The 26835-nt window shown below is 53.0% G+C and overlaps 3 protein-coding genes across 10 annotated transcripts; 1 reads left to right on the top strand and 2 right to left on the bottom strand.

Annotated features, from left to right (window-relative positions):
- Window positions 1–2514: 2514 nt before the first annotated feature.
- On the bottom strand, window positions 2515–18235 carry LOC116455374 (cryptochrome-1-like). 4 transcript variants are annotated; one of them, XM_032133195.1, is made up of 12 exons: window positions 17980–18235; window positions 16836–17019; window positions 13785–14245; window positions 12765–12881; window positions 10602–10749; window positions 10205–10345; window positions 8161–8331; window positions 7509–7649; window positions 6928–7079; window positions 5694–5791; window positions 5114–5224; window positions 2515–3451 (listed from the first exon to the last, which is right to left on the bottom strand). In XM_032133195.1, the coding sequence occupies exons 3-12, from the start codon at window positions 14195–14197 to the stop codon at window positions 3360–3362; spliced, it is 1584 nt and encodes a 527-aa protein (XP_031989086.1). In that variant the 5' UTR covers window positions 14198–14245; window positions 16836–17019; window positions 17980–18235; the 3' UTR covers window positions 2515–3359. The 4 variants fall into 4 exon arrangements, with proteins under 4 accessions (XP_031989086.1, XP_031989087.1, XP_031989088.1 ...); XM_032133196.1 differs by having other exon boundaries at window positions 16836–17013; XM_032133197.1 differs by lacking the exon at window positions 17980–18235 and adding an exon at window positions 17069–17240 and having other exon boundaries at window positions 16836–16959.
- Window positions 18236–18462: 227 nt separating this feature from the next.
- On the top strand, window positions 18463–23307 carry UBE2T (ubiquitin conjugating enzyme E2 T). Of its 5 annotated transcripts, none has more exons than XM_032133368.1 (7): window positions 18463–18561; window positions 19298–19573; window positions 20107–20176; window positions 20872–20977; window positions 21598–21696; window positions 22076–22156; window positions 23010–23307. In XM_032133368.1, the coding sequence occupies exons 2-7, from the start codon at window positions 19468–19470 to the stop codon at window positions 23133–23135; spliced, it is 588 nt and encodes a 195-aa protein (XP_031989259.1). In that variant the 5' UTR covers window positions 18463–18561; window positions 19298–19467; the 3' UTR covers window positions 23136–23307. The 5 variants fall into 5 exon arrangements, with proteins under 5 accessions (XP_031989259.1, XP_031989265.1, XP_031989262.1 ...); XM_032133374.1 differs by having other exon boundaries at window positions 18491–18561; window positions 19301–19573; XM_032133371.1 differs by having other exon boundaries at window positions 18496–18599.
- Window positions 23308–24094: 787 nt separating this feature from the next.
- On the bottom strand, window positions 24095–26523 carry LOC116455553 (tetraspanin-18-like). The gene is made up of 7 exons (XM_032133520.1): window positions 26467–26523; window positions 26028–26222; window positions 25438–25512; window positions 25101–25199; window positions 24881–25009; window positions 24500–24583; window positions 24095–24142 (listed from the first exon to the last, which is right to left on the bottom strand). The coding sequence occupies exons 1-7, from the start codon at window positions 26521–26523 to the stop codon at window positions 24095–24097; spliced, it is 687 nt and encodes a 228-aa protein (XP_031989411.1).
- Between the last annotated feature and the right edge of the window lie 312 nt (window positions 26524–26835).

Here is a 26835-nt window from a genome sequence, read left to right as displayed (position 1 = left end):
TGCTGGGGAAATATTTGGATTTGGTGATGTTAGAGGGCTTTTCCAACCTCAAGGATTCTCTGATTCCATGATTTTGCTTCTTTCAGTAACTTCTCCAATGCTACTTTGTCAGCCCAGAAGCAGAGGTCAGACTCCAGCTGCACTTGCTGTTTCTTGCTCAAAACCAGCTCCTTTGCAGGCCAAGTCCTGCTCCTTCCAACCACAGACCAGACCATGAGACTGCTTTGCAGTAACAGGAGTCCCAAAGAGGCCTTGAAAGGGTAGGGAGGCCGTGGCACAGGGTGCCCAGAGAGGCTGTGGCTGCCCCGTGCCTGGAAGTGTCCAAGGCCAGGTTGGATGAGGCTTGGAGCAACCTGGGACAGTGGAAGGTGTCCCTGCCCATGGCAGGGGGTGGGAATGGGTGGTCCTTGAGGTCCCTTCCACCCAAACCAGTCTGGGATTCCACAGTTCTGGTGTACTACACAGGCCCAGGACTCACTCAAGCTCAGGGAACACAAAACATTTCAAGGTAGAGACATTTCAGGAAACAAGACCAGCCCCTTTAGGATCTGAAGGCAAAGACTGTGCCTCAAAACACGAGGCAGGAGCCAGCTCTGCATTCCTGGAGCCCCTGCACTGGAGCTAGGCCACAGACACAGAATCACAGAATAAACTAGGCTGGAAAAGACCTTTGAGTCCAGCCTGTGACCTAACATTACCTTCTCAGCTAAACCATGGCACTGAGTGCCTCATCAAGTCTTTGTTTAAACACCTCCAGGGACGGTGAATCCACACCTGCCTGGGCAGATGATTCCAATGCTGAACCACTCTTTCTGTGAAGATTTTTTTTCTAATATCCAGGTTAAACTTCCCCTGGCACAGCTTGAGGCTGCAGCTTCTCATCCTATCACTGGTCACCTGGGAGAAGAGACTGACCCCCCCTTGGCTGCAGCCACCTTTCAGGGAGTTGTAGAGAGTGATAAGGTCACCCTTGAGTCTCCTTTTCCCCAGGCTAAACAACCCCAGCTCCCTCAGTCGCTCCTCACAGGGCTTGTGCTCTAGGCCCCTCACCAGCCCTGTCTCCCTCCTCTGGACACGCTGGAGCATCTCCACGTCCTTCCTGAACTGGGGGGTCCAGAACTGGGCACAGCACTCGAGGTGTGGCCTCACCAGTGCCCAGTACAGGGGAAGAATGACCTCCCTGCTCCTGCTGGCCACTCCATTCCTGATCCAGGCCAGGAGCCATTGGCCTTCTTGGCCACCTGGGCACAGCTGGCTCATGTCCAGTCAGCTGTTAACCAGCACCCCCAGGTCCCTTTCTGCCTGGCCACTGTCCAGCCACTCTGTCCCCAGCCTGTAGCTCTGAAGGGGTTTTATGGCCAAAGTGCAGGACTCTACACTGGGACTTGTTAAACCTCACAGTGTTGGACTTGACCCATCTATTCAGCCTATCCAGGTCCCTCTGCAGAGCCCTCCTACCTCCAGCAGACCCACACTCGCTCCCAGTTCGGTGTCACCTGCAAATTTACCGATGGTGGACTCAATCTCCTCATCCATGTCATCAATAAAAGTATTGAACAGAACTGGCCCAGCACAGACCCCTGAGGGACACCACTGGTCACTGGCCACCTCTGGATGCAGCACTGTTCACGAGCACTCTGGGCCAGTTCCAGCCAGTTCCTGACCCAGCAAAGAGTGCTCCTGTCCAAACCATGGGCTGCAGCTTTTCCAGGAGTTTGCTGTGGGAGACAGTGGCAAAGGCCTTGCTGAAGTCCAAACAAACATCCACAGCCTTCCCCTCACCCACCAGGCAGGTCACCTGGTCACAGAAGGAGATCAGGTTGGTCAGGCAGGACCTACCCCTCCTAAACCCACGCTGGCTGGGTCTGATCCCCCGGGCATCCTGTAGGTGCTGTGTGATGGCACCCAAGAGGATCTGTTCCATAATCTCACCAGGCACTGAGGTCAGGCTGACAGGCCTGGAGCTTCCCAGATCCTCCTTCCAGCCCCTCTTGTGGATGGGAGTAATCCCTTCAGGGATGCCATAAATCCCTTCAGGCACAGCAAGGAGCCCAGTGACAGAGGGGAGGGATGCTAAGAGGCTTCAGAGCAGCAGATCTCCCCAAAAAACCAAGCACCACCTTGAAATTCTACCTTCCCTAAAGGGGGAGCAGGAGGCCTTTCATTCTGGCCATCCCTGCAAGTCATTAGGTTTGCTGGAGGGCTGGAGTGTCAGGGAACATGGGCATCTCCAGGCTTGGAGCAGCAGGAGGGTCCTTGCAGCTTTGTGTTTATACCTCACTGCCCTGCTGCCAGCGTGCTCTGCCCTGACAGGTCCTGCAGGCCTCCAGCAGCACTGAAAGGTCCTGCAGTTTGTGGCCTCCTCCTGGTGCTCGTGGTTCCCACGCTGCTCCTGCACTGGATCCCGGGATGCTTCCAAGGAGTTTGGATTGCTGCTGGGGCTGCTGTGCTGCCAGGTTTCCCAAGAGGACCAATGGATATCAATCGTGGTAACAGATTGCTCCAGAGCCCTTGCATTGTTCATGTCAGAAATGAGTTTTATTTCTCTCCAAAGCCAAAATACTGCCTGCACTCCCCCACCCCCAAACCCCCAACCATAACTGACTAATCCAGCCTCGTCAAACTTCACAACAACACATTGCAGTGGCAGGTAAAATTTTTCCATGTGGTACATGATAGAATTAACCTCTGCCCTGCACGTGTAGAGGAATTAGCCAAAGAGGAGAATTATGGTGATAGAGCTGTATATTAGTGAGATACTTAGTAATTTAGTGAGATATTTTTAACATTGCTCTTAAAATGCATAGTAATTCCTACTTATGACTTAAAAACTACACACAAAGTACAAGGGGCTGCACTCTGCTGTCTCCCCAAACTGGGGATTACAATCACAAACTGGGAATTTAAAATAAATAATCTGAACGTCCCTAAGTCTCTGTCTCTACAAGGCAAGCAAAACAAGGTCCTAATACCAATGTGCAACCACATTAATGTGCACGTGGTCTTCTGACGTTGAGATGAGTATTTATCACAAAATCTATTTAAACAGGTGCATGAAACACCTGGATTTGAAGGATGCTGCAGCAGCAGGCCCTGCCATAACCAGGCACCTCTTGCGTTCACCCAACGGCTTCAACCAATGGCCCAGAAGCCACTCAAAGATAAACAATTCCATCCAAAATAACTGCACTAACACTACTCTAGATCCAACACTTCTCCTGAGGTCAGGTCACAAGCAAGAAGAACCATTAGCAGGGCAAAGAACAGAGGACAGTGCTTTGGCCAGCTCAGCTGGCCCCTGGCTCTCCCTTCTTGCCTTTTTCTGGTTCCCAGCAGGTGACACCTGAGGGAATTTCGGTTTATTCTGTCGTCCTGGCCACTTTTCCTTTCGAAATGCTTTCTTCAGAGTAGTCACATTTTACCTTTATTTCCATGGGGTCATCTGCATCATCTACAGCGAGAAGGGAAGAAGGATTAAAGTTTGGACATTCTTCTCTGACTTCAGCCAGGTGAAGACACAAAGTATCAGAAAATGCTTCTGTTCACAGGCAACAAGAACCATGGAATCTCAGGATGGATTGGGTTGGAATGGGCCCTAAAGCTCGGGCAGAGACACCTTGCAGACAGCTCCAAGCCCAATGCAACTCCTTGGCCCTTACTCTATTCCAGTATCTGCTCACCTCTATGAGCTGGTTTTCATACGGAGTTGGGTGCTGGAGTCAGGGACTCTCAAGATTTTGGCTCTACCTATCCCCAGCAGCATGCTGGGAGCACCACTGAGTCCCTGGTACCACAGAACTGCTGGAAGAACTGCCAGCATGCAGTGGTTATAGCTGAACTATTCCAGTGTGCAACCTCCTGGACACATTCAGAGGTATCCATTCCAGGGTTTGGAACAATTAATGCCCTCAGACCAGAGCAGTGAAGGAAGGGATAGTTAAGGTTCCCCCCAGCTGCTGCATGTTGAGTTTCTATAAAATAAAGAGAGGCTGCTGTGGCCCACTGTTAAATAAAAAGGTATTTTGTCACTTAAATTCCATTATGGAGCCAGGTTGGGCGAGCTGGGAACGTTCAGCCTGGAGAAGAGAAGGCTCCAGGGAGACCTTAGAGACCCTTCCAAAAGGAGCTCCAAGAGAGCTGGAGAGGGACTGGGGACAAGGGATGGAGGGACAGGACACAGGGAATGGCTTCCCAGTGCCAGAGGGCAGGGCTGGATGGGATATTGGGAAGGAATTCCTCCCTGTGAGGGTGGGCAGGCCCTGGCACAGGGTGCCCAGAGCAGCTGGGGCTGCCCCTGGATCCCTGGCAGTGCCCAAGGCCAGGTTGGACGGGGCTTGGAGCAGCCTGGGATAGTGGAAGGTGTCCCTGCCCATGGCAGGGGTGGGACTGGATGGGCTTTAATGTCCCTTCCCACCCAAACCAGGCTGAGATTCCATGTTTTACTGTGAAGGATTCCTCTGAGCTCAGCACAGGCCCTGGGATCTCAATTTTAAGAGCACAGGTACCAAAAGTGACACACCTGTGTGACTGGAAATACCTAATTAATTAATTACTTCAAGCTCAGCACAGTTTGAGTGTTCTAGCTTTGCCTGATAACTACCTGTTTGCTATCCATAGGGTTAAGCAATACAGAAAACCGGGCCAAAAGGTAAATTTCTTGGAACAACTCACCTCTCCAGAGCTTTGTGCTCAGTGGGAATCTCAATCTCTGCTATGGCTCAGGGCAGAGCATGGTACCAAGGACAAACAAGGATGTTCTGGCTCACAAGAGGCATGGGCAGAGCTGCACAGATCTCTGCACCTTGGAGACACACCCAGCCAGCCTGGGGCTGGGGAGTGGGGGCAGGTGGAGAAGATCTGGCTTTGGGAAGGATTTCTGCAACAGGCAGAAGGATGCTCCAAGGGGAGAGGGAAGGTAGAAAAGGCTCAAACTCTTGTTCTCCCACTTGGGACAGTGTTTTAACAGTAACTACAAGAGCTGTGCATGATGTTGGTATCCAAAGAGGAAAAGCACCCTGGAAAAGCACCCAAAGCCAAGCCCCAGAGCCCTGGGTTCCTGGGGACAGCCTGTGTGCCACAGCACAGGGAACATGGGTGCTGCAGCACCTCTCACCTCTTGTGAGCTGGGCTGTTCTGTGCTGCTCCTCTCTGACCTGTTTCATCAGCTGCAGGTTATGGTCACTGGCTTCCTTGTGGTTCACCATGGGGAAGGGGTAATCCTGACCTGGACAACATGGAGGCAGAGCCTTTACTGGACTCAGCAAGGACATTTCCCCAAATTTAAAACACTTCCAGCTTTTCTTAAATAGAACTGCCTAATCCTCTCCATCAAAGAGATGAGCTCCCACTTTGACATAAGATCCTTCAAAGATGTGTTAGAGCAGGAGTAAAAGCACAAGATGTTCTGATACTATTTAAAGCAGCCAAGCATCCAAGATGGATAAATTCAAAGGCAAAAGCCTGGAGTGATCCAAGAGTTTTAGGACATAAAGTTGAGGCAAGAATATGTACTCTGAAATGAGACTCCAATAAAAAAATGTTAATGGAGAATGAACAGAAGGGAGGCTGTTAGATTCGTCCATTTTCAGAAGAGAAATGGTTTACATTGCAAGTGTGATGCTGCCATCTCAGACACATTTAATTTGGACAGTTAGCAGCAAGAAAATCCTTAGCAAGGAATGTGAATGAATTACCAATGATACACCCTGCTTGCTTCTGCTCTTCTTCAGATGCTGTCCAGGGCTCGTAGATGTACTTGGAGGGAAAGTTCTTTAGTATAGGCAAGTATTTCCTACAAAACAGGGATAATAGGGGGGTTTATAATCCTGCAGGCAAATATTCATATATTCAGAGAAGTGTAAACCAACCTGTGCCATGTTAATATTGGTATTACAATCCATGGGAAAGTTCTGATTCATTCTCCACAAAAGAAGTGGATTTATGTTCTCAAACCTCCATAGGTGATGTCTTCCAAAAGTTAACTTTACAGCATAGAATAAATGGGGTGATTTAAACAGTACTTCAGCTTTGATTTCATCCAAAATGTATTTTTATCCAAAACCATTTCACTGACATTTAATCTTAAACATTAATAAATTTAAAAAACAAAAGTCATTTTCTGTCCTACTCTGTGAGGTACCTCAGCATGGGCTTCTCCTTGGCAATACCCAAATCTAGAGAGGAGGGGAGGAAGAGCTGTGGGGAAATGGAGCTGTTTGCTCAACATGAACACAGTGAGCTCAGGAAACCCTCTGTGCTTTGAGAGAGCCCATCAGCACCTTGTGGAGACACAAGGAAATGAGTCTCTGAAACAGAGAAGACTCAGAGTGGAAAATAAAACCCATGTGTGTGCAACTAAAGGCTGGCAGGGTTAGATGGGATATTGGATATTCCTCCCTGGGAGGGTGGGCAGGCCCTGGCACAGGGTGCCCAGAGAAGCTGGGGCTGCCCCTGGATCCCTGGCAGTGCCCAAGGCCAGGCTTGGAGCAACCTGGGATAGTGGAAGGTGCCCTTGCCCACGGCAGGGGTGGAACTGTATGAGGTTTAAGGTCCCTTCCAAGCCAAACCATCCCAGAATTCTATGAAAAGCAAGAAACAAAGTGCTGACTGGAACCAGGGAAACTGTGGGAAGTTCTACTCAAATCCATTAGAAAGAGGAGCCAGCCTGGTGATCAAACACAGCGCTGGAGGCAACAAATGCTCACAAATGAACACAAGCCCTGCTCAGCCATCACTTGGAACCACAGGTACCTCTCTGCTTTCCACGTTTCAGTTTCCTCATGAGTTCAACAAGACCATTGCTATGAGTGCTGTTTAACAGGTGTGTGTGTGTGTGTTTCAAACTGATCCAGTTCATCAGCTCCTGCTGTCAGAGGAGCTTGAGAAGCTCTAAGGGAGATGGTGGGGTGGGGTGGGGTGTCCCCTGACCTGATGTAGTTGCCCTGGGGGTCCGTGCGCTTCCCAAAGCGGACAGGGCAGAAGATCCGCGTGTACTGGTGGAAGAAGGCGCTGGCTGACAGCCACATCCAGTTCCCAGCGTTGATGCTGTAGTCAGCATCTAAAAGCAGCTCTTCAAACACCTGCACGTCAGGGAAGAGAGAGAAAAACACCCCTGAAATGGCTACATTGCAAAAACTAGACAAAAACAGGCTGGGAGGTGAAGGGGGGGGTTGCTGCTGGAAGCACAGCACTGTGGGGCCTGGGCTGCCTGGGAATGCTCTCCACAAAGACAGAAGGAAGCCAGAGCAACCCAAAAACTCTGGGTTTGGGACCTGCTACAGACTGAGCACATCTCCACCAGTATCCTCATTATCCAAAAATCACGAGGATTTGGGGAAGGGACCACCACTGCACCGAGTGACAAACCAAGAGATTCCATAAACCCTGAGATCCACAGGAAGGCTCAGAACAAAGCCCTGCCCTGCAGAACCCTCCCGCTGCTAGACTCAGGCTGTGCAGGGTTTCTCAGGGCCAGGCAGAACAGAGGAAAATAAAAGCCAGCAGTGAACCTTCATTCCCTCTTCCCAGCTGATCCAGAGGTCCCCCCGTGTCAGGAAGCAGGCGACAGCATGCCGAGCCAGGTGATGGATCCAGCCTTCCTGGCGCAGCTGGGTCATAATGGCATCGATCCATGGGAACCCTGTCTGTGCCTGCAGCAGAACAGGAACATCAGCCCTCCCCTCATACACTGCCTTCACAGAATCACGGCCTGGTTTGGGTGGGAAGGGACATTAAAACTCATTTTACCCCCTGCCATGGGCAGGGACACCTTCCACTGTCCCAGGTTGCTCCAAGCCCCGTCCAACCTGGCCTTGGACACTGCCAGGGATCCAGGGGCAGCCCCAGCTGCTCTGGGCAACCTGTGCCAGGGCCTGCCCACCCTCACAGGGAATAATTCCTTCCCAATATCCCATCTATCCCTGCCCTCTGGCACTGGGAGGCCATTCCCCCTTGTCCTGTCCCTCCATCTCTTGTCCCCAGTCCCTCTCCAGCTCTCTTGGAGCTCCTTTTGGAAGGGTCTCTAAGGTCTCCCTGGAGCCTTCTCTTCTCCAGGCTGAACATTCCCAGCTCTCACAGCTGGTCCCTCAAACTGCCAGCAGTGAAGGGAAGAGGAAAGCCCCAAGCTCCAATGCAGCTGCCGTGGCCGTGTGCCTCAGTTACCGTTTTCCATTTGTGGAGCCTCTCTGCATCCTTGTACCAGGAGATCTGGAGGCAGATGGGGTTCCCAGCCATTTGGGTGAAGTTGGGGGTTGCTGATGCTACTGTATAGAAGAATTCCCTCCACAACAGCTGCCCTTGGAGTGACAATGGGGGCAGAGAGTGGTGCTTTGCCTGCAAAAGACACAAGGTGACAGCTTCAGTTCATACTTATCATTGCAGCCTCACTCATTTTGTGACTGTCAGGCCCATAAAATAAAGATTAATCTGACTACAATACTGGTTTCAAGGCACTTCAACGTTCAAGTCAAGGCAGTCAAAGATCTGAGGCAACACTGTCTGGCCCAAAGCAAAGCCAAACTGCCAGACCTCAGTGTTACCTCAAACATTCTCCATCTACCTTCCAAACCAGTGTCACACTGGGATTTCTTACACCAAACATGTGTTTATTAATGTGTTAACTGAATTCAGGTGGCTCAGCCACGTCTCAAGAGATAATCTTAAGATGGAGGTTCAGGAGGACCTTGGTTTTCTTGGGTTGGTTTCAAGCTCACTTTTTCTTAAGAATCAAACAAGTTTTCTGAACGTGGTTTTGGTTTATGCTACAATTTAAACTTGTCTAAGACAAAACCAGTTGATTTCCAGAAACAAAACTGCATAAACTGATCAAAACCTGCCCTTAACCACAGAATCACCAGCTTGGAAGAGACCTTCAAGATCACCGAGTCCAACCCATGCCGTAACACCACCTCAACTAAACCATGGCACTGAGTGCCACATCCAATCTTTTCTTAAGCACAGCCAGGGATGGTGACTCCACCACCTCCCTGGGCAGATGATTCCAGAACTTTATCACTCTTTCAGTAAAAAATTTTTTCCTAACATCCAACCTAAATTTTCCTTGGTGTAGCTTGAGACTGTCTCCTTGGTTGCTGTCTGGAAAAAGAGACTGACCCCCCCTTGGCTGCAGCCACCTTTCAGGGAGTTGTAGAGAGTGATAAGGTCACCCTTGAGTCTCCTTTTCCCCAGGCTAAACAACCCCAGCTCCCTCAGTCGCTCCTCACAGGGCTTGTGCTCCAGGCCCCTCACCAGCCCTGTCTCCCTCCTCTGGACACGCTGGAGCATCTCCACGTCCTTCCTGAACTGGGGGGTCCAGAACTGGGCACAGCACTCGAGGTGTGGCCTCACCAGTGCCCAGTACAGGGGAAGAATGACCTCCCTGCTCCTGCTGGCCACTCCATTCCTGATCCAGGCCAGGAGCCATTGGCCTTCTTGGCCACCTGGGCACAGCTGGCTCATGTCCAGTCAGCTGTCGACCAGCACCCCCAGGTCCCTTTCTGCCTGGCCACTGTCCAGCCACTCTGTCCCCAGCCTGTAGAATTGCAGGGGGTTATTGTGGCCAAAGTGCAGGACTGCACACCTGGACTTGTACCACCAGACAAACAAACTAAAATCCTTGAATTTTAGGAAGGTTTTCCTGGGCTTCCATGCTGATCCCATGTCTGCTTGCTCCCTATTCATAGAACCATGGAATGATTTGGGTTGGAAGGGACCTTAAAGCCCATTTTTCTCCACCCTCTGGCAGGGACACCTTCCACTAGCCCAGGTTGCTCCAAGCTCTGTCCAGCCTGGCCTTGGAAACTTCCAGGGATCCAGGGGCAGCCACAGCTCCTCTGGGCACGCTGTGCCAGGGCCTCCCCACCCTCACAGGGAAGGAATTTCTTCCCAATATCCCATCTAACCCTACTCTTTCAGTTTGAAGCTTCCCCTTGTCCTGTCACTACAGCCCCTGATGAAAATATGAATTTAGAATATGAATATCCTGTTTCTAAAACTTAATTGGGAAGAGCCACAAACACTCACAGGTGTTTCACACAACATGAAGCCACTCCACAGATTTCATGAGACACTGTGAGAAGACATTAACAAAGCAGCATTTTTGATACACCAAGTCTCTACCAAGATGATCTGAGTGTTAAATCCTGCCTGCCGTGCCAGACATGTCACAGTTTTGGATTTGCTTACCTTGGAGCAATTATTTGCTTACCTGAGCATAAATGTTTGACAACCTATAAAAAAAGGTCCGAACTGACAGGCAGCCCATACTGAAATATGGGCTCAGGCCTGTGGTGCTTGGAAGAAGCGAGTTTGGGATTGTCCTTGGTTTAGTAAAACTTGTCACCCAGCCCTGAAATGAAAACAGCAATCTGGGTTCAGGCAGCACAAGATTACAAATGTCCAGTAATAAACAGAGGAAAGCTCTTGGAACTGGCTTCACTATCACAGGAGCTTGTTTGATGTAACGCCTGGAAAACATTCCCGCTTCCCAGAAATCAAGAACAAAACCTGAGCCCAAGCTGCCACCCTCCTCCAAGCCAAGCTGGGCACTGACCTCAGCCCACCTGGAACCACCACCATCCCCCCTGTGTTCCACCAGGGCTGACCTGGTCAGTCAAGTGTTGCTCCAGGCGCTGCAGCCCTTCAGTCTCCCCTCCTCTCCAAGGGGAAAGGCTCTCTGAGGAAATCTTCAAATCCACAGGGAGAGGCACCCTGTAACACTCAGCCAGGCCCGGCTCAGGGGCCCTACATCTCCTGAGGTGAGAGAGAAAACTTTGAAAGGGGCAACAGGAGCCAGGAGAAGGAGGCAGCCCCTGTCCATGGCACACGCCAAGTCTCCTCTGTCACGGTCCAACCAGAGCACAGGGAATGAAAGCACAGCCAGAAATGCCCGGCTATACTCTCCTGGGGAAGAGCAGCTCATCCTGCAATTGCTCCAGGGAATTCTAGCCTGAACTGGGGAAAGAGGAACAGTCCCACCAAGTTACAGTACTCAGGGCAGCTGCAGACCCACAGCTCAGACCCCTTTTAGTTCCCATCCCCTACACAAGGCTCAGAGACAGCTCCTCTCCAGTTGCTCCCAGCTGTCACATCCATCCCTAGGAGGGAACTAAGAGCCTCCTCAGACCCTAAACACAATTCTGGTGCTGCCTCCAAAGGCCACTCCAGATCCTATGCCTCTGAGGTCACTCCGGAGAGGTTTCACAGAATCCCAGACTGGTTTGGGTGGATGGGACCTTAAAGCTCACCCATTCCCACCCCTGCCATGGGCAGGGACACCTTCCACTGTCTCAGGTGGCTCCAAGCTCCAGCCGACCTGGCCTTGGACACTTCCAGGGATCCAGGGGCAGCCACAGCTTCTCTGGGCACCCTGTGCCAGGTCCTCCCCACCCTCACAGGGAGAATTTTTCCCAACATCTAATCCAAACCTGCTCTCTTTCAGTTTCATAGGGAAGGAGGCAGATCAGCTCCCTGGGCCACCCTGGCTGCTCGTTGCTAACCAAGGTGGGGGCTCCCCAAGCCCACACCCCTGAGCAGCCCCCCGACATCTCCTCAGCCTCAGCTGCTGAGGCTTCCCAAGGCCTCTGCCCCCCATAAGGCTGGAAGAGCATCAGTTTGGTTTTTCTTCCCCACCTTATAAACCAGATGAAGATGCCCAAGGAAGTGTTGGTGGTACAGAGATTTCTCACAACCCAGGAATGAGCTCAGACATCCACAGATCTTTGTACTTACCGGGACAAACCTGAGCTCAGCGCTGCTGCAGACACCTACAGAGCTGGAGCCAGTGCAGCTCTCAGAGCACTGACATAGCTCAGGCCTGCTGGGAAGTATGTGAACCACTTCTCTCTCATCAGCATTAATTTTAAAAGTCCAAACAAACAAATTAGGCAAGAAAGGGGAAAAAAAAGTGCTAGGAAAAAATATAGGAATTTATATATCCCAGTACTTACATGAGTCCTGTCATCAGACTGTCTGAGGACAATACTCAGGAGTTAACAGGACTCCCCCGAGATGGGAAGACCCAAGCCTGGGTTGGGGGCACTGAGCTGAGGCCATGCAGGAGGAATCTGATACTGAATCCCAAGGACCTGCAGTCCCATCCCAGCTCTCTCCTGCCCCAGTCTTACCTCCCTTTGGATCACTGACCTCTCCTCATGCAGAGCTAAACACAAGACATCCTTGACTCTGAGCTTCTTCTCAAGTCCTGGGAGACACGAGCTCAGTCCCTCTTTCCCATACAGCAGAGGGGAGGAGAGATTTAAAGCCAGGAGGGAACAGTAGGATTATTCCACCGAACTTCCTGCATAAAACAAACTATAGTGGTTCACCCAATTCCTGTCCAAAATCTTGAGAGGAATGTAGAGCATGCCTTTGAGTAAATTCCCCAGGCATTCCTCTGTAGGAGTTTGCCATCTCTTAAAAGCTTTTCTCAAGGTGTCTTGCAAAAGCTTACGACTTTTATGGAATCACAAAATCATTAAGGTTGGAAAAGACCTTTAAATCATTGAATCCAACCATTATTTCATGAGGTGTCCCACATGGTGGGAAATCTGCTGCACAAATACCAAAAGAGCTGAGTATCAGACCATTCCACCATCTGCTCTCCCCGCCTAACAACAGTCACATCCCCTGTATATAGAATCTATAACCCTCCACACACAGAAATAAAACAAGAAAATGTCTAAAATGCATCGTTATCATTTGGCCCTGGCTCTTCTTTTGGGCAGAGAAAGAGGCCCAGCAATTCCCACTCACTGGCTGATACTTACTGGAAGTCTTCAGCTGTGAGGTTTCGGACAGGCACCTCAGGGTCACCAAGCAGAGACAGAATGTGAAGGAACCTCTTGTAAGTTAATGGGGGACTCCCACCATTTAGGTCCAAAATGCTAAAAAAAAAACCAAGATCACTTTTCACACAACAGAAACCAAGGAAGAAGCTGGAGCTGCCAGTGGACAGGAAGGTGACATCACAGGCTGTAACAACTCCATCAGTGCAACTGAACGTGGAAATTACAGATTTTACAAGTAAAACTCCCCTGAGTGAATGCACATCCATCTCAAGAGCAGTTTCTCAAGACCTGAGGCAACAAAACTGGGATCAGGATTCCAGCCATGGTTTCACCTGTACAGCCACACACAGGCAGGACACACAGGACAGGGTGTGGGATGCCTCTGGTGTCACAAAAACCAGGTTCAGGGCAGTAAATAACTGTTGTTTGTGAGCAATCACCTGTGCAAACAGCTTGAATTCAAGACTGCAAGTTACACACATCCATTCATTTCCGTAATTTTGGGGTTGTGCACAACTGCAGTGTTAGGGCTGCTTTAGTTACTCCTATTTTCCTTCTTAGTAATTTCAATACTTTCAGTCATTCAGCACTGAGTAACAGTTTGGATCCAAGTGTGTCCAGACACCAGTGAAAGCTGATTCGAAAGATTTTGAAAAAATCTGACACCAAAAATTCTTTACCACATTTAACAGAACTTTTACAAGTCCTATTAAATGAGTTAGAGAATTTCTTCCACTCTGTTTAAAAGAGTAAGTTTTTAGGTGAATTAAACTGCCCAAAAGGAAAAAGTTAACCAGCTCTTTAGGCTGAAATCCTGAAACCTGTCACAATCTCTTCTGTTCCTTCCAACAGAGGAGCACACAAAGTTTCTCCAGCAAACAGCACCATGTTCACCTCAGCCAGTCCAAGTTTCTCCAAATGAAAACCCAAGACACTTGGATTTTTCTCTTCTAAAATTACCCCCCTGGAGACACGTGTGGGTTTGGGGCAGCCACGTACCGCTGGGTGTTGTACAGGCTGTGGCCCACCAGGGAGAGCACCTCAAAGCCCAGCTCTGCCCCCAGGCGCCGGATGTTGGCCTCCATGTCCTTGTAGAACGGCTCCATCTCTGCATCCAGCGTCACTTGGGTGATGTTCCACTGCTGGACGTGATCCCTCAGAACGGTCTCATACTCCCCTTGAATAACCAGCAAGCAGGAGCCCAGCTGGCCCAGGTTTTTGTGAAGATCCTCAAGGGACTGGAGCAGGAAGTGCCAGCGCAGGGCCCCGATGTGCATGGAGGAGGTCAGGAATGCTCTGTCCAGGATGTACACGGGGTACAGGGCCTCTGAGGACTCCAGGGCAGCCAGCAGCACCGGGTTGTCGTGGAGCCGGAGCTCCTTCCGGAAAAGGTGAATGGTTCGATGCAGCATCCTGGCTACTGGAGGAAGGGAACTCCTGGAATTCAGGATACCCAATCCCTTGGGAGAACAAGGTCAATTAACAATTGGAAATAGAGCTCAAAAAAACTCCTCTGCAGTTTTTACCACAAACCTCTTGCTTTGATAAGTTTTCATGAGAGAGAAAAGCAGGAACAAGACCAAACCTCTCCTCTGGCCCCACCATTCAGCAGCAGGATCACCACCCAGCTCCACAGAGAGTGGTCTCTGCCCCAAATGAGTCACTCAAATCCTTAAATTAAATCCCTCAATGAAATTACATCCCAATAACACTCACCAGAAGGAAGGAATCAAAACAGATGGAGCTGCCAGAGCTCCATTTAGTGCACAAACACTTTTTAACCCCACAAATGTGGCTGTCAGCAAACCCTCTGGAAGTCATCAGCTGATTTCAAGGAAGTCCACAGGAGCAATCAGCTCATCAGAGACCTGGTACAATACTCCCTCTGCCAGGGGATTTTAGTAGGAGACATCTGAATTTATGGACTTCACAGAATCCCAGACTGGTTTGGGATGGAAGGGACCTTAAAGCCCATCCAGTTCCACCCTCTGCCATGGACAGGGACACCTTCCATGAGCCCAGGGTGCTCCAAGCCCCATCCAACCTGGTCCCGGACACTGCCAGGGATCCAGGGGCAGCCCCAGCTGCTCTGGGCACCCTGTGCCAGGGCCTGCCACCCTCACAGGGAAGAATTTCTTCCAATATCCCATCTAACCCTGCCCTCTGGCAGTGGGAAGCCATTCCCCCTTGTCTTGCTCCTCTAGACCCTTATCATAAGTCTCTCTCTAGCCCTCTTGGAGCCCCTTTAGGCACTGGAAGGGGCTCTAAGGTCTCCCCTTTTCTTCTCTAGGCTGGACACCCCTAGCTCTCCCAGCCTGTCTCCAGAGCAGAGCTGGGTGTGATAATGACACAAAACTACTCTTGACTCATACATTTATTCCCCTTTGAACCCCTTCAGCTGAGTTCAGAGGGTTGGCAGGAGCGCTGACCTTGGGTCTCAGAAGAAGTGGCTCAGGGTAGAGTGTGGGAAGCAGCTCCCAAACTCTGGCTGCCCTGTTCAGGACAATGGACTAAGCAGGTGCCGGGAAGCAAAGGAGGAGCCCAGCTGCCACCTCGTGTCTGCACTGAGCCCAGCAGCACCTCCCAATCTCGCTCTCCCGTGGAAAACCGGGAAAGTTCAATGCCCACCTCCCAGGTGCGTCCCCACCTGCTGCTAATTTCAAGTGTTACCCCCAGAGGAGAACTAAGAGATTAGGCACTGGCAAAGAACCAAACAGCAATCCCTAATCCAGCTCTGCTCTTCCAGCCAAACAGCTCCACTCACCCCCTCACCAATGGCTGCCCCAGGTGACTCAGCCCTTGTCCCAGCTCAACCCACAGCCAGCAGCTTTTGCAGAAATCTGATTTGCTCTATTCCCAAACACATGTACTGGCAGCACCCAGACAAACCCACTGTGGTACAACCCCCCAAGTAAGGCCCCAAACTCACGAGCACGGGGTGCAGCCCAGTGAGGGCTGGGACGTGTGGGGTGCCCAGCTCGGCACGGCCCTGTACCCACTTCCTGGGAGAACCGGAAAAACAAGGTGACTCCCGCTGCTCAGGGGAGCACCCAGCTGGCATTTTTGGGTACTAAAACATGCAAAGCATGCTGGAAGAGTCCCCTGCACCCTATGCACCAGCTAGCCTCACTGAAGGACTGCCCCAGTCAGGGGTTCCAAGGCCCCCACAGCCTTTGGGGCTGTCCCAAGCCCTGTGGCTCCACATGGTCTGCAGGGTCACCTCAAATCCAGGGCCCCGCAGCCCCATGAAGCCTGTGGGGTCACACTCACCCAGTGCCCCTTGGTCCCACACAGCTGGGACTGCTCTGAGGCCAGTGCCCCACACAGGCCATGGATGGCCCCAAGATGTGTCCCTGGGTTGGGGCCCATTCCATCCCTTCCAGGGGTGGCATCCCTGCAGGAGCAGTGGGGAGCAGGATTACACCATAACAGGGACTGGGCACAGAGCAGGTGGGCCCCAGGCCAGGGCCTGGGTGGGCTGCAGGGTCTGGGTCAAGGGTAGCTCTGGGGATTCTAAAGGGGACTGGGGGAATCAGAGCTGGGGCAACAGGGATTTCATTAAAAGGAGCTGGAAGGAGCAGGGGCTCCATTAAAAGGGGCTGGAACTCACTGGGGAGGGAGGGAGCCCAGAGACAAAGAGCTGTCAAGGCTGGGTGAGGAGCTGGGATCCCCTACTGGGTGGGAAGGAATGGGGAGGGGGATCACTTGTGCAGGCCATGGGTGGGGTCAGAAAGGAATTGCGCCCTTGGACACTCCTGTCCTGTCAGGAAGAAGGGAAAGATCCTCTGGGATGCTAGAGAAGGCAGAGCAGGTGCTGTCTGTCATTGACCTCACGTTGGGATTTATCCACTGCTACTCTTCCACTTCTCCATGAACCAGTGACTTGAGTCCATTCACCCAGCAAGGCTGGGCAGACTCCCTGCCACATCTGGATCACATCTGTTCCCCAAAAATCAACCAGGCAGGCAGAAAATACACCTCTCACTGGATTCATCCCTACACTTTGGGACAGGCACATCAAGACAGAAAGCAGGAAAAACTAAGCCTTACCTTGAGGGTTGCTCAGCTGACACGCCAGGGTCTTCACAACACGTCACCCCAAAGAGACGAGGTCACACAGTCACTGATCCTGGCTCTCTCGCTGCTGAGCATTTCTCTCCCAGGCAGGGATGTGCTGAAGGGATGCAGGGGCTGTCAGTGGCACTATCCAAATCCCACTGTGGTGCTCCTGTTCCTACAGGCATCAAGAAATTAGTTGCCCAGGTTTAAAAACCCCTAAATACCACAAATATCTGCACTGAGGTGGATTCTGCATCAAAGATGGTCCAAGGCACTCAGGGTTTTCTATAATTCCCAAGAGAGAAGGAGGAGGGTTGCAGGCAGCTCCTCTCTGGTCCCACTGGTCCTTGGAGCCAGCAGAGCCACACGGGGCAGGGACAGACCAAGGCCTAGGAACTGGGAAGAGAAACTTTACAGTTTAATTTCCTCTGTGGGGCACTCTCCATTATCAAATCCAAACACAGATGCTCCTTGACTATATCCTGGCTGCTTCAGAAGCAATAGTAAAACACTTAAACACAGGTGCCAGACACCTGGACAGAGCAGCCCCACACCTGCTCTCTGAAACCACAGTCGGGCTTGGAAAGTGGAATAATTATCACCGTTGTTTAATGTTATTCTGATTTGACAGGCTTGAGAACAATTCTTCAATTATTAGTAATTCTGGGATCTAAGAAGGCATTTTTTGCACAAATCTGGTTCTATAATCCCACTCTCCACACTGAGCCAGACCTGAGGCTACTGTCGATTCCAACCTCTAGGTTCTTTTCCCTGCTTGAATACTCTCGGTGGTAAATACGGTCCTGGATACAGCTTTGATGCAAGAAAATGGCATTTTGAGTCAAAGTAGGAAATAAGTCCCAAGCCCACCCAAGTGTAGGGGCTTGACTGGGGCTTCTACTGCAGCGAGTTGAGAACCACCCCCGAGAGTCTCTATCCATGGGGAGGGAAGTGGGGTGCGGGTCTGGGGCCGGGGCTCCAGCATCCCCTGCCCGGGCCCCTCAGACGGGCGGGCAAGTGGCGAGGAGGGAAGGAGGGAGGGCGGCCCCTGCGCCAGTCCCGCAGCAGCTGGGGGCGAACGGCCCGGCCTGGTCCCCCACCTCCTCCCTGGGGTGGCTCCCAGAGCCGCCTTTACCTCCTTCCTGCGGGGCCGGCGGGCGCGGCGCCGGTGCCTCGCCCCACGGGGCCGGTTACATAACGCCGGGACGGGCGGGTTATGTAAGAACCGTTCCCAGCGGGGCCCTACCCCCTGTCCGCGGAGGTTTAACGCGGTTCAGGCTGGGAGGGTCCCAGGCCCGGAGTGTCCCAAAGCCGGGGGTCCGGAGGGTCGCGGAACGGCCCCGGCCCCGCTCCCGCCTCCCCACCGCAACTCCGGGCCTCGCCCCCGAGCGGGTCCCAGCGAGGGGCGGGGCGAGGGTTCCCGCCCGCAGCGCTCACCCAATGGCAGAGCTTCGATTCGGATGAGGGGGCGGGGCCGAGCGCCGGCACGCCCAATCAGCTCCCGAGCTGCGGGCCGGGGGCGGGGCTGGGCGCCGGCACCGCCCAATCAGCTCCCGAGCTGCGGGCCGGGGGGCGGGGCTGTCCGCCAGGCGTCCGCCGTTGCCAGGCGATAGCGGAAGTCCCGCCCCCGCCGCGCGCCGCCTCACGGGCCTGGGGGGCGGGAGCGCGGGGCTCGGTGGTTGTGGGTCGTTAGTTAATTAGAGTGAGGGGGTAATTAGTAAGTAGAGAGGGTGGAGGTCGTTCCGAAGGGATTGTGTAAGGGCTCTGGGAGGGGTGAGGCTCTGGGAGGTTGTTCCTATCTGTGGGAAGAGGGGCGCAGCTCTTGTCCGGGTGCGGGGGTAATTAAGCTGAGGGGTTAATTAATTAGGCTGATGAAGGGGGGTGAAGCGCTTCTTCAGTGGGTATAGTCAGGCTAGGGGTGCAGTGAAACTGAGGGGTGCTCGGGCGGGGGAGTCCGTGCTAGTGGTGCCTGAGGGAAACGATAATCCCTGGTGGGGGAAGTTAGGCCTAGGGGGCTCCCCCATCCTCAGCGTGGGTGGTAGGGCTGCAGTGTGTTATCGGGACAGGTTCCTCTCAGGGCGGGCTGGCGGGTGTCCCCATGGCCCTGGCCATGGGGGCTGGGGAGGCAGAGCAGACCCCTGCTTTGGGAGTTTGCTGTGGCCGGGAGCAGCCCATCCCTGGGCAGCTTTTGGATTCCCCCTGCACAGGAAGGGGGAGATGGGGCCTTGGGGTGGGAAGGGGCACTGATGGGTGGCTCCAGCAGGGCAGCGTGTACCCTAACCATGAAGGGACGTGGCTGGTCCTGGGGCAGATGCTACAGTTCCATGAGGGGTTTAGAGCCTGGTCATGGCCTCCCAGTTCCTTAGGGTTTGGTAAACCCCAGGGTTTATTAGACTCAGCTGGGGACTGAGGAGATGGCATGGATTATAAAGAGTCTCATTCCGCTCCTCCAGCAGGTGCGAGAGCAGCTCCAGGAACGGGTTCAGCCTCTCTGTGACTGGTATCACATCAGGATAACAGCTCAAAACCCACATCTGTAGCCAAAAAAAATTCTCAATATAAAGTGGTATTTTTAAAATCCGGGTTTGTCAGGAGTAGAATCCGGTGTCAGAGCTCCAGCACCATGCAGAGAGCCTCGCGGCTGACAAGGGAGCTCTCGCTCCTGGCTACGGAGCCACCTCCGGGCATCACCTGCTGGCAGAACGGGCAGCTCGATGACCTGCGGGCACGTACGTACCTTGGGGCTTCCCAAAGGCAGGGCTGGGCTGCAATTTGCTGCTAGGTCTGTGCTTGCTGTGTGCTCTGGCCTTTATAGGCTATGTGGAAGTGTTGGATTTTATTTTCCTTTAAACACAGCTTGGCCTGTGCCTTGGCTGGTCTGCCCTCAGTTTAGATGCTGTGGAGGGGAGCTGGTCTCACATAAGATGACATTTTTTATTCCTGGATTCTCCCCTGTGAGGGTGGTGAGGCCCTGGCACAGGTTGCTCACAGAAGCTGTGGCCGTCCCATCCCTGGGAGTGTCCAGGTTGGGTGAGGCTTGGAGCAACATGGGATGATGGAAGGCGTTCCTGGAACTGGGTGGTCTTTAAGGTCCCTCCCAACCCTTAACATTCTATGATTCTGTCACCTGAGCAGCTCTTTAACTGTGGGAGGTATGTGGGGACTGCTGTCAATGAGATGATCTTGAAGGTCCTTTCCAACCCAAACCATTCTGTAATTCTGATTTTGATGTAATTCTTGTATTTTCATCTTGCTCCTAAAGAAATTTTAGGAGGTGTGGACACACCATATGAGAAAGGAATATTCAACCTGGAAATCATAGTTCCTGAAAGGTAAGTGGGTACCCGTGTGAGGCTGGCAGGCCCTGGCACAGGGTGCCCAGAGCAGCTGGGGCTGCCCCATCCCTGGCAGTGTCCAAGGCCAGGCTGGACGGGGCTTGGAGCCACCTGGGACAGGGGGAGGTGTCCCTGCCCATGGCAGGGGTGGGACTGGATGGGCTTTGAGGTCCCTTCCAACCCAGAGCAGGCTGTTTGTCTGGTTAAGTAGTTGGTGTAGTCCTGCTTTCAAATGTGAGTAAACTGCTGTAATGTATTTGCTGTAAATGCTAACATGTGGGTTTTTCCTTTATCCTGCCAACAAGGAATGGGGTTGAGACCCTTTTTTTTAAGGAATGCAATTTTTCCAGTGGCTGATACACTTATTTTGCATTGAACATCAAAGATGTGTGATTAAAAACCTAAAAGTGCAATGATAAGACTTCTGCCTCCTCATACTGTCTCAAAGCTTTCTGGAAAGAGCTTGTTCATCAGTACAAAGTTTCTTATGTTGTTCCCTTGTGGAAGTCTGTCCGGGGAAGTGCTGGTCAGACACAGCTGGAAGCAGCAAAGGCAGAGCACTGCCTCCAAAGACTTGTGGGGAAGGGTGTCATGTAGGGTGAGAGGAGGAAGCTATGGCGTTGCTTGGGTGGCAAAACAACTGGCCTACAGATATAACAATAACTTCTGTTTCTTAATGCTTGTGCCTTCAGGTACCCATTTGAGCCACCAAAGATACGCTTCCTGACCCCCATCTACCATCCCAACATCGACTCTGCTGGGAGGATTTGCCTGGATGTTCTTAAGTTACCCCCGAAGGTAAGACAGTGCTTGGGTGTGGGTAAGTGAGCCTGGGCAGGATAATGACCTCCTTATCTGCTCCTTGTAAAAGCCTGATTGAATGTCTGTTTACTCCTGACTTATTTACAGGGAGCAGGGAGTGAAGTTTTTGAGTGGCATCTCATTTGTTTAGAGCCAGAACATGATGTTCTTTGTTCCATATGAGTTTCCAGGGTTTTAAGGATTGGAGTCAAAAGGCATTAGGTCTGAAAATGAGTTGCCCCAACACAGCAGAGATCCAGCCCACAGAATCATGGAATCTCCTGAGTTAGAAGGGACACGCAGGGATCATCGGGGCCATGAGTTGGATTTGCACAGGACAAGCCCAGAGTCCCACCGTGTGCCTGGGAGCTTTTTCCAAATGCCCTTTGAGCTCTGGCCGCCTTGGAGCCATGACCACTGCCCTGGCTGTCAGCTGGGCTTCCTTGGAGCCTTGTGTTGAGAGTGGGTCTGGTGTGTTCCATGGGGCATTAGGTGCTGGAAGTCCAAGGCAGCTGTGGGCAGGTTGGGTTGAAGTGCTGTGGGTTCTGAGGTGTCTCTGGGCTGCCATGTGCTGGTTTCTCTCTCTGAGCTGCTGCTCTCATCCCATTTCCTTACAGGGTGCATGGAGGCCTTCCCTGAACATCTCCACCCTGCTGACCTCCATCCAGCTGCTGATGGCAGAGCCCAACCCTGATGACCCTCTCATGGCTGACATTGTATGTGAGCTCCTCTGCCTCTCTCCTGGCCATGGACACAGGTGGGGAGGGAGTGGGGGGCTGGATTTAGGCTCAGCTTCTGCTTCACTTGCTCTGGATTGACACGCTAGGGGTGTGGCCTGACCTGGATCAGCTGGGGTGTCTCTGGGCTTCCCTGAGGCAGCTGAGGCCAGAAGAGATGGTCAAGATTTTGTCTTCATGCCATTCTCTTCAGTGCAAATGGCAGCATGAGTTCTTCAAGCAAACTAAATGGATTTTACACTTTCTGCTTGTTGTGGTTTTAGTGTGGTTTAGGAGTCCTAAAGCCAGACTTGGTGCCAGCTTCTTGATGACAGGTATTCAATCAAATATCTGTCTTTGTCTTGCTCTTCCCATTTAGTCCTCGGAGTACAAGTACAACAAGCAGCTGTTCCTGCTCAACGCCAGGGAGTGGACTGAGAAATACGCAGGGCAGCTGAGAGTAAGGACCACGCTTTGCTCACTGGGTGTAGCTCCCTCGTGGTCTACAGTCCTTTTGTCTCAGTTTCCTTTTCACAGTTGCTTTGTTCTGTCTTTCCTCCCCTTCTGCTCTGTGTTTTGGATCTGTATTTAATTTCATTATATTTTTTTAAGCTCATTACATTCTCTCCTTCCAATTAAATGCTCATTCACTAATAACTGCTGTGCTGCTCAAGGAGGAGGGGCAGATGGATAAACCTTTCCCAGGGATCCTGCAGCCCTGTTCTCCCTCATCTGTGTTCCCTGGTCTCCCTATTCCCTGGTGGAGTGCAGCCTTCCTCCCATCACCCTTCCTCTCTTCCTGCCTCCTTTCCTCTCCCTCACCTCATGAATGAGTTTCCTAAAAATAAATCACACTTAAGCAGATAAAAAACTCTGCCCAAAAATCAGTTACCTTTGGGCCTTCTGCCTTCCCTAGGTGCCTTCTCTCCCTGCACCTTGTTTGGATAACACCTTTTCTGGGATGAGGCTATCTTCCCTGCAGGAGCCCTGGCAGTCGTGCTCACTGCTCCAGCTCTGAACCCATTAACAAGTTCACTGTGGTTGTCAGGAGGGCACAGAGTGAAGCCATCCCTGCACCAACACACAGAGCCCTGGAGCAACCCAGCTCCTCTGTGTGTGCCACTGCTCTGCTCAGTCATCCTGCTCTCCTGTCATCCCCCTTCCTAAAAACCCCAGCAGCGGGAGCAGAACAGCAAAGGCTCACTGCATGAGAGCCAGAGTACAGTCAGCTCTTACCTTGGTGGAGCACGGGGCACTCCAATGGCTGTAAAATTAAATTATTCACAGCTCTTTTATTTCTTGGGTCATCACAGGCTTCCAAGCCTTTGGAAGAGAAAATCATCCCAAGTGAAACAAGCGCCAGCAGTGAATCGACCGCGCAGAAAAGAAAAGGGGTTAACATCAGCAGGAAGGAGAAGAAATCCTGCCCAGATTCCTGAGGGGGGTTTGTTCTCTTGGGGCTGTCACTGTCCCCTTCCCCTCACACAGGTACAAGGAAAGAGTCTGCCTTTAAAGGGCTGCACCAGCTTTGGGTTTCTGTTCCCTTGCATGGGGTGGTTTTTTTGGTGAAAAGTTCCATTATATTAATAAAATATAAAGCTTTTATATCTATTTTTCCATTTTGTTGAGTGGAGGTTTTGGAATATTCAAAAGAAAAGGAAAACTGGAAGCACCACTTCAGCTTCCAATTCCCAACTTTCAGAGACATGGGAATAGCACCAAGTAGTTCAGTTTCTATTTTCACAACGGGCTGAGAGCAGGAGCTGAGCAGCAGACAGGTCAGAACCAGCTGCTGGGAGTCCTTTCCTGGGAAAGGCTTCGTTTGCCATGTAACCTCAAGGGGTGAAGTCATTAAACTCAACTCTTACAACCTGGCTCTCCAGAGCAGTCTGTTAGGTTCCAGTTGGACCATTTAGGATAACCTGGATGGTGTCTTGGCTCTGTTGTGACTCCAGGAGGTGGCCAGTGACAAGAACCAGCTCAGGGCAGGGGAGGAAGAGCCCAAAAGATTCCTGGCGATCTGGGAGTGGATGGATGTGGAAGAGAGCAGGATGTCAGCGCTGTGATGTGCAGGGTGAGGAGCACGAGAGGACTGGGCCAAGGAGGACAGTTCTCAGTACTTTCAGGGATGCAAAAATCAGGGCTGACTGCAGCTCGCAGGGGGAGCAAGTAGGGTGCTCAGCCTCTTGCTCTGCAGGTTCCCTGCTGGGAATTTAACCCATGGCCTGTCCCTGCTCCCAGAAGGGTGAGCCAGGCCCACCTCTGGAGCAGAGACAGGACTCGGCAAGGTTCCCAGTGCCTGGGAAGTGATGGAGCTCAGTGATGAGCTGAGTCTGATGGGTGAGGAAAGGCTGTGTCCTCGGCTGCTCCCAGAGCCCTGAGCCTGTCCCTGTCCCACTCAGTCGAAGTTGTAGTAGAGGCAGAAGGCGAAGAACATTGCGAAGATCTGGAATGGCGGAGGCGGGAGAGGGTCAGCCCCACGGCAGGGCTGGGCCAGGCCAGGCCTGGCTGTGGTTGGAAGCAGAGAGGGGCTGGAGGGTCCCTGGCCTGGGACCATTGCTGTGCCCCTCAAGGGGCCTGGGCCAGCTGTCCTGGTGCTGCACAGGGACACCAGGGCAAGGAGACCCAGGGGGAGCAAAACAAAGCCTCCCCTGTCCCTTCACCTGCCCTATCTGCAGTGGAGAGTGGGCTCTGTACCCTGAGACAGACCTGAGCCCCTTTGTGCTCTCCTTGCCTGCTGAGCAACCCCCCTGCCACAAAGAGGGGACCCTCTGCCTGCCCTGTCCCCAGCCCCCCTCATTACCTCAATGCCCAGCACGGCCAAGCTGCAGGTCCCAGGGAGGGAGATGTACCTCTGCAGGGTCCTGCCGAAGGTGGAGAAGCAGCCCTGGGGCAGGGAGAGGAGGGAGGGGCTCTCTCGTGTTCCCCGTGGCCACGGGGAGCCCAGAGGGGGACTGGGGGGGGGGGTCGGGTCTTCTCTGTGGCAGGACGAGCTGAGGACTTTGGGAGCCCCTGGACTGTGGAACCACAGCCAGGCAATGTCCCAGGCTCCTGTCCCTCATGCTCTGCTCTGTGAGCCTGGGAAGGGCTGAGGCTGAGACAGGGACACGGGCACAGCAGAGCTGTGCTGTACCTGCTCATGGATGTAGCCAGGGCTTCTGTCCTGGCACTGCTCCCAGCCCAGGAGCTCTCCTGCCTGCAGAAGCCCATTCCGGGCACAGCATGCCCGTGGCCATGGCGTCTCTGGGTGCAGCTCGTGGAAGCGGGAGCCGTTCCCAAAGTCTTCAGGTCCTAAAACGCCACAACACGAGAACTGGAACAGAAGGGAAACACCATCACCGTGCTCACCCTTGGTGGATCCTGTGTGTGCTCCACACACCCCCAGGAGCCTCCCAGGTGCTCACCGTGACCATGAGGGTGTTCCAGGCTGTGGAGAAGACCTCAGCACCCTCATCCCCACCATAGTTCCTCCTCAGCTCGGACAGGAAGCGCTCGGGTTGGACCTGTGGGATTGGTGCCAGGGCTGGGACTGTTCCACTCTGCTCAGCACCAGCTCCTTTGGAGGGGAGTTGGGCACCCAGTGGACCTCCCCCCTCCCCCCACCTGCTTTGAGGTTTGTGTTGTGGTGATGGAGGTGAGGGGAAGGGTGTCCCCACGCCAGCCCCAGTTGCCTGGTGGGCTCTGAGCCATGGCCATGGTGTGACAGAGGGAGGCTGGCGACCCTGGGGACGGTGCCAGTACCTTTTTCCAGTGCACCAGGAAGAGAACGGCCCCAGCAAGCTGCATGAGGAAGACGAGGCTGACGAGGATGAAGAACTGGAAGGCAGCAGGTGAAGGAGTCAGAGACCAGCCTGATCCCACAAGCAGCTTGCTCACATTATCCCTGCCCTCCTCTGCACCAGCCCTGCCTGTGCCCTGCATCCTCGAGATGAGGGATGTGTGTGCAGCTCCTGGGAACAGATTCCACATCTCTGACCACTGTGGCTGCAAGGCAGGGGTCAAAAACAAGCACCATCTGCAAGGGACTGGGGATGCTGAAGAAATGGGGGTGTTGGTGCTCAAACAGGCGTTTCTGCCCCTCACCAGCAGTGGGGATATCTTGGAAATGCCATGTGGGGCAAGCCAGTGGCTTCAGAGAGAATTGACCCCACTTAGTGGCTTTATAAATCCTCTGGGCTCTAAATCGAGACTCACAAGATGGGGAGTGGATGGCAGGACGTATTGAGGATGAGGAACACCTGCATCCCCCACCACCCTCCAGCCCATGACTCCTGCCCCCAGTGCCTCTGCCCACATCCTGCAGCCCCTTCCCACCCATCTCCCTCCCTCACCAGCAGCAGGAGTGGGCGGCTCCGGCGCAGGGCCCCGCAGCAGCCCAGGAAGCCCAGCAGGGACAGGGCGATGCCCAGGGCCAGCAGCAGCCACGCGCCTGCACTCAGCACAGCCCTGGCAGCCACGATGTCCTGGAAACCAGCCGGGTCCACGGCCACCCAGACTCCCACGGCCACCAGGCATGTCCCCCCAGCCTGCAGGGGGAGGTCCGGAGATGATCATGGGGTCAGGGGATGTCCAAGGCTTGGTCCCCTCCCTGGGCTGGGTGTCACCCACCCGAGTCAGATGGAAATGGCAGCCCATGTGGATGGGGGATGTTTGAACCCTTGGTCCCCTCCCTGGGACCGCTGTCACCCACCCCTGAGCCAGCTGGAGATGTCGCTCCCCAGGCACAGGTTCTCTCCACCCCTGCACCCCACGGGGCCCAGGTGGACTCACAAACACCAGCACGTTGAAGATGAACATCAGGTACTTCATGCAGCTCAAGACACGCATGGGGACACCGGGAGGGGGGACACGGCGGTGTTTGTCCCTATGGAGGGGAGAGCAGAGCCCTGGCCACAGCCAGCCCTGACTTGTCCTGGACCCCATGGCTCCAGCAGAATGGGGGGGGGATGCAGCCTCCCAAAATTCCTAGATCATTTTGTATCCCCACCATCTCCCATGACACCCCAAAAAACCTGTTTCCTCTCCAAATTTGTGTCCCCTCCCAACCCCATGTCCCCTTCAAACCCCATGTGCCCAGTCCTATGTCCCCTCCAAACCCTCTGTCCCCACCAAATCCCATGTTCCCTATAAATCCCGTGT

Source organism: Corvus moneduloides, chromosome 24 (assembly GCF_009650955.1).
Source record: "Corvus moneduloides isolate bCorMon1 chromosome 24, bCorMon1.pri, whole genome shotgun sequence".
Classification (NCBI taxonomy): domain Eukaryota; kingdom Metazoa; phylum Chordata; class Aves; order Passeriformes; family Corvidae; genus Corvus; species Corvus moneduloides.
The sequence above is the reverse complement of the archived record's forward strand: the minus strand, read 5'-3'. Positions and strand labels throughout refer to the sequence as shown.

Bases quoted from the DNA above. Each gene is read 5' to 3' on its own strand.
- UBE2T (XM_032133368.1), top strand. From the start codon at position 19,468: ATGCAGAGAGCCTCGCGGCTGACAAGGGAGCTCTCGCTCCTGGCTACG. The intron at 21,697-22,075 runs GTATGTGAGCTC...CTTCCCATTTAG, and splicing joins ACCCTCTCATGGCTGACATT to TCCTCGGAGTACAAGTACAA. The intron at 22,157-23,009 runs GTAAGGACCACG...GGGTCATCACAG, and splicing joins AATACGCAGGGCAGCTGAGA to GCTTCCAAGCCTTTGGAAGA.
- LOC116455374 (XM_032133194.1), bottom strand. From the start codon at position 15,846: ATGCCAGCTGGGTGCTCCCCTGAGCAGCGGGAGTCACCTTGTTTTTCC. The intron at 12,882-13,784 runs GTACGTGGCTGC...TTTTTTTTTTAG, and splicing joins AGCCTGTACAACACCCAGCG to CATTTTGGACCTAAATGGTG. The intron at 5,225-5,693 runs GTAATTCATTCA...CATGTTGTCCAG, and splicing joins GCAAGCAGGGTGTATCATTG to GTCAGGATTACCCCTTCCCC.
- LOC116455553 (XM_032133520.1), bottom strand. From the start codon at position 26,523: ATGCGTGTCTTGAGCTGCATGAAGTACCTGATGTTCATCTTCAACGTG. The intron at 26,223-26,466 runs GTGAGTCCACCT...CTCCCCCTGCAG, and splicing joins TCTTCAACGTGCTGGTGTTT to GCTGGGGGGACATGCCTGGT. The intron at 25,200-25,437 runs GTACTGGCACCG...CCAATCCCACAG, and splicing joins TCCTGGTGCACTGGAAAAAG to GTCCAACCCGAGCGCTTCCT.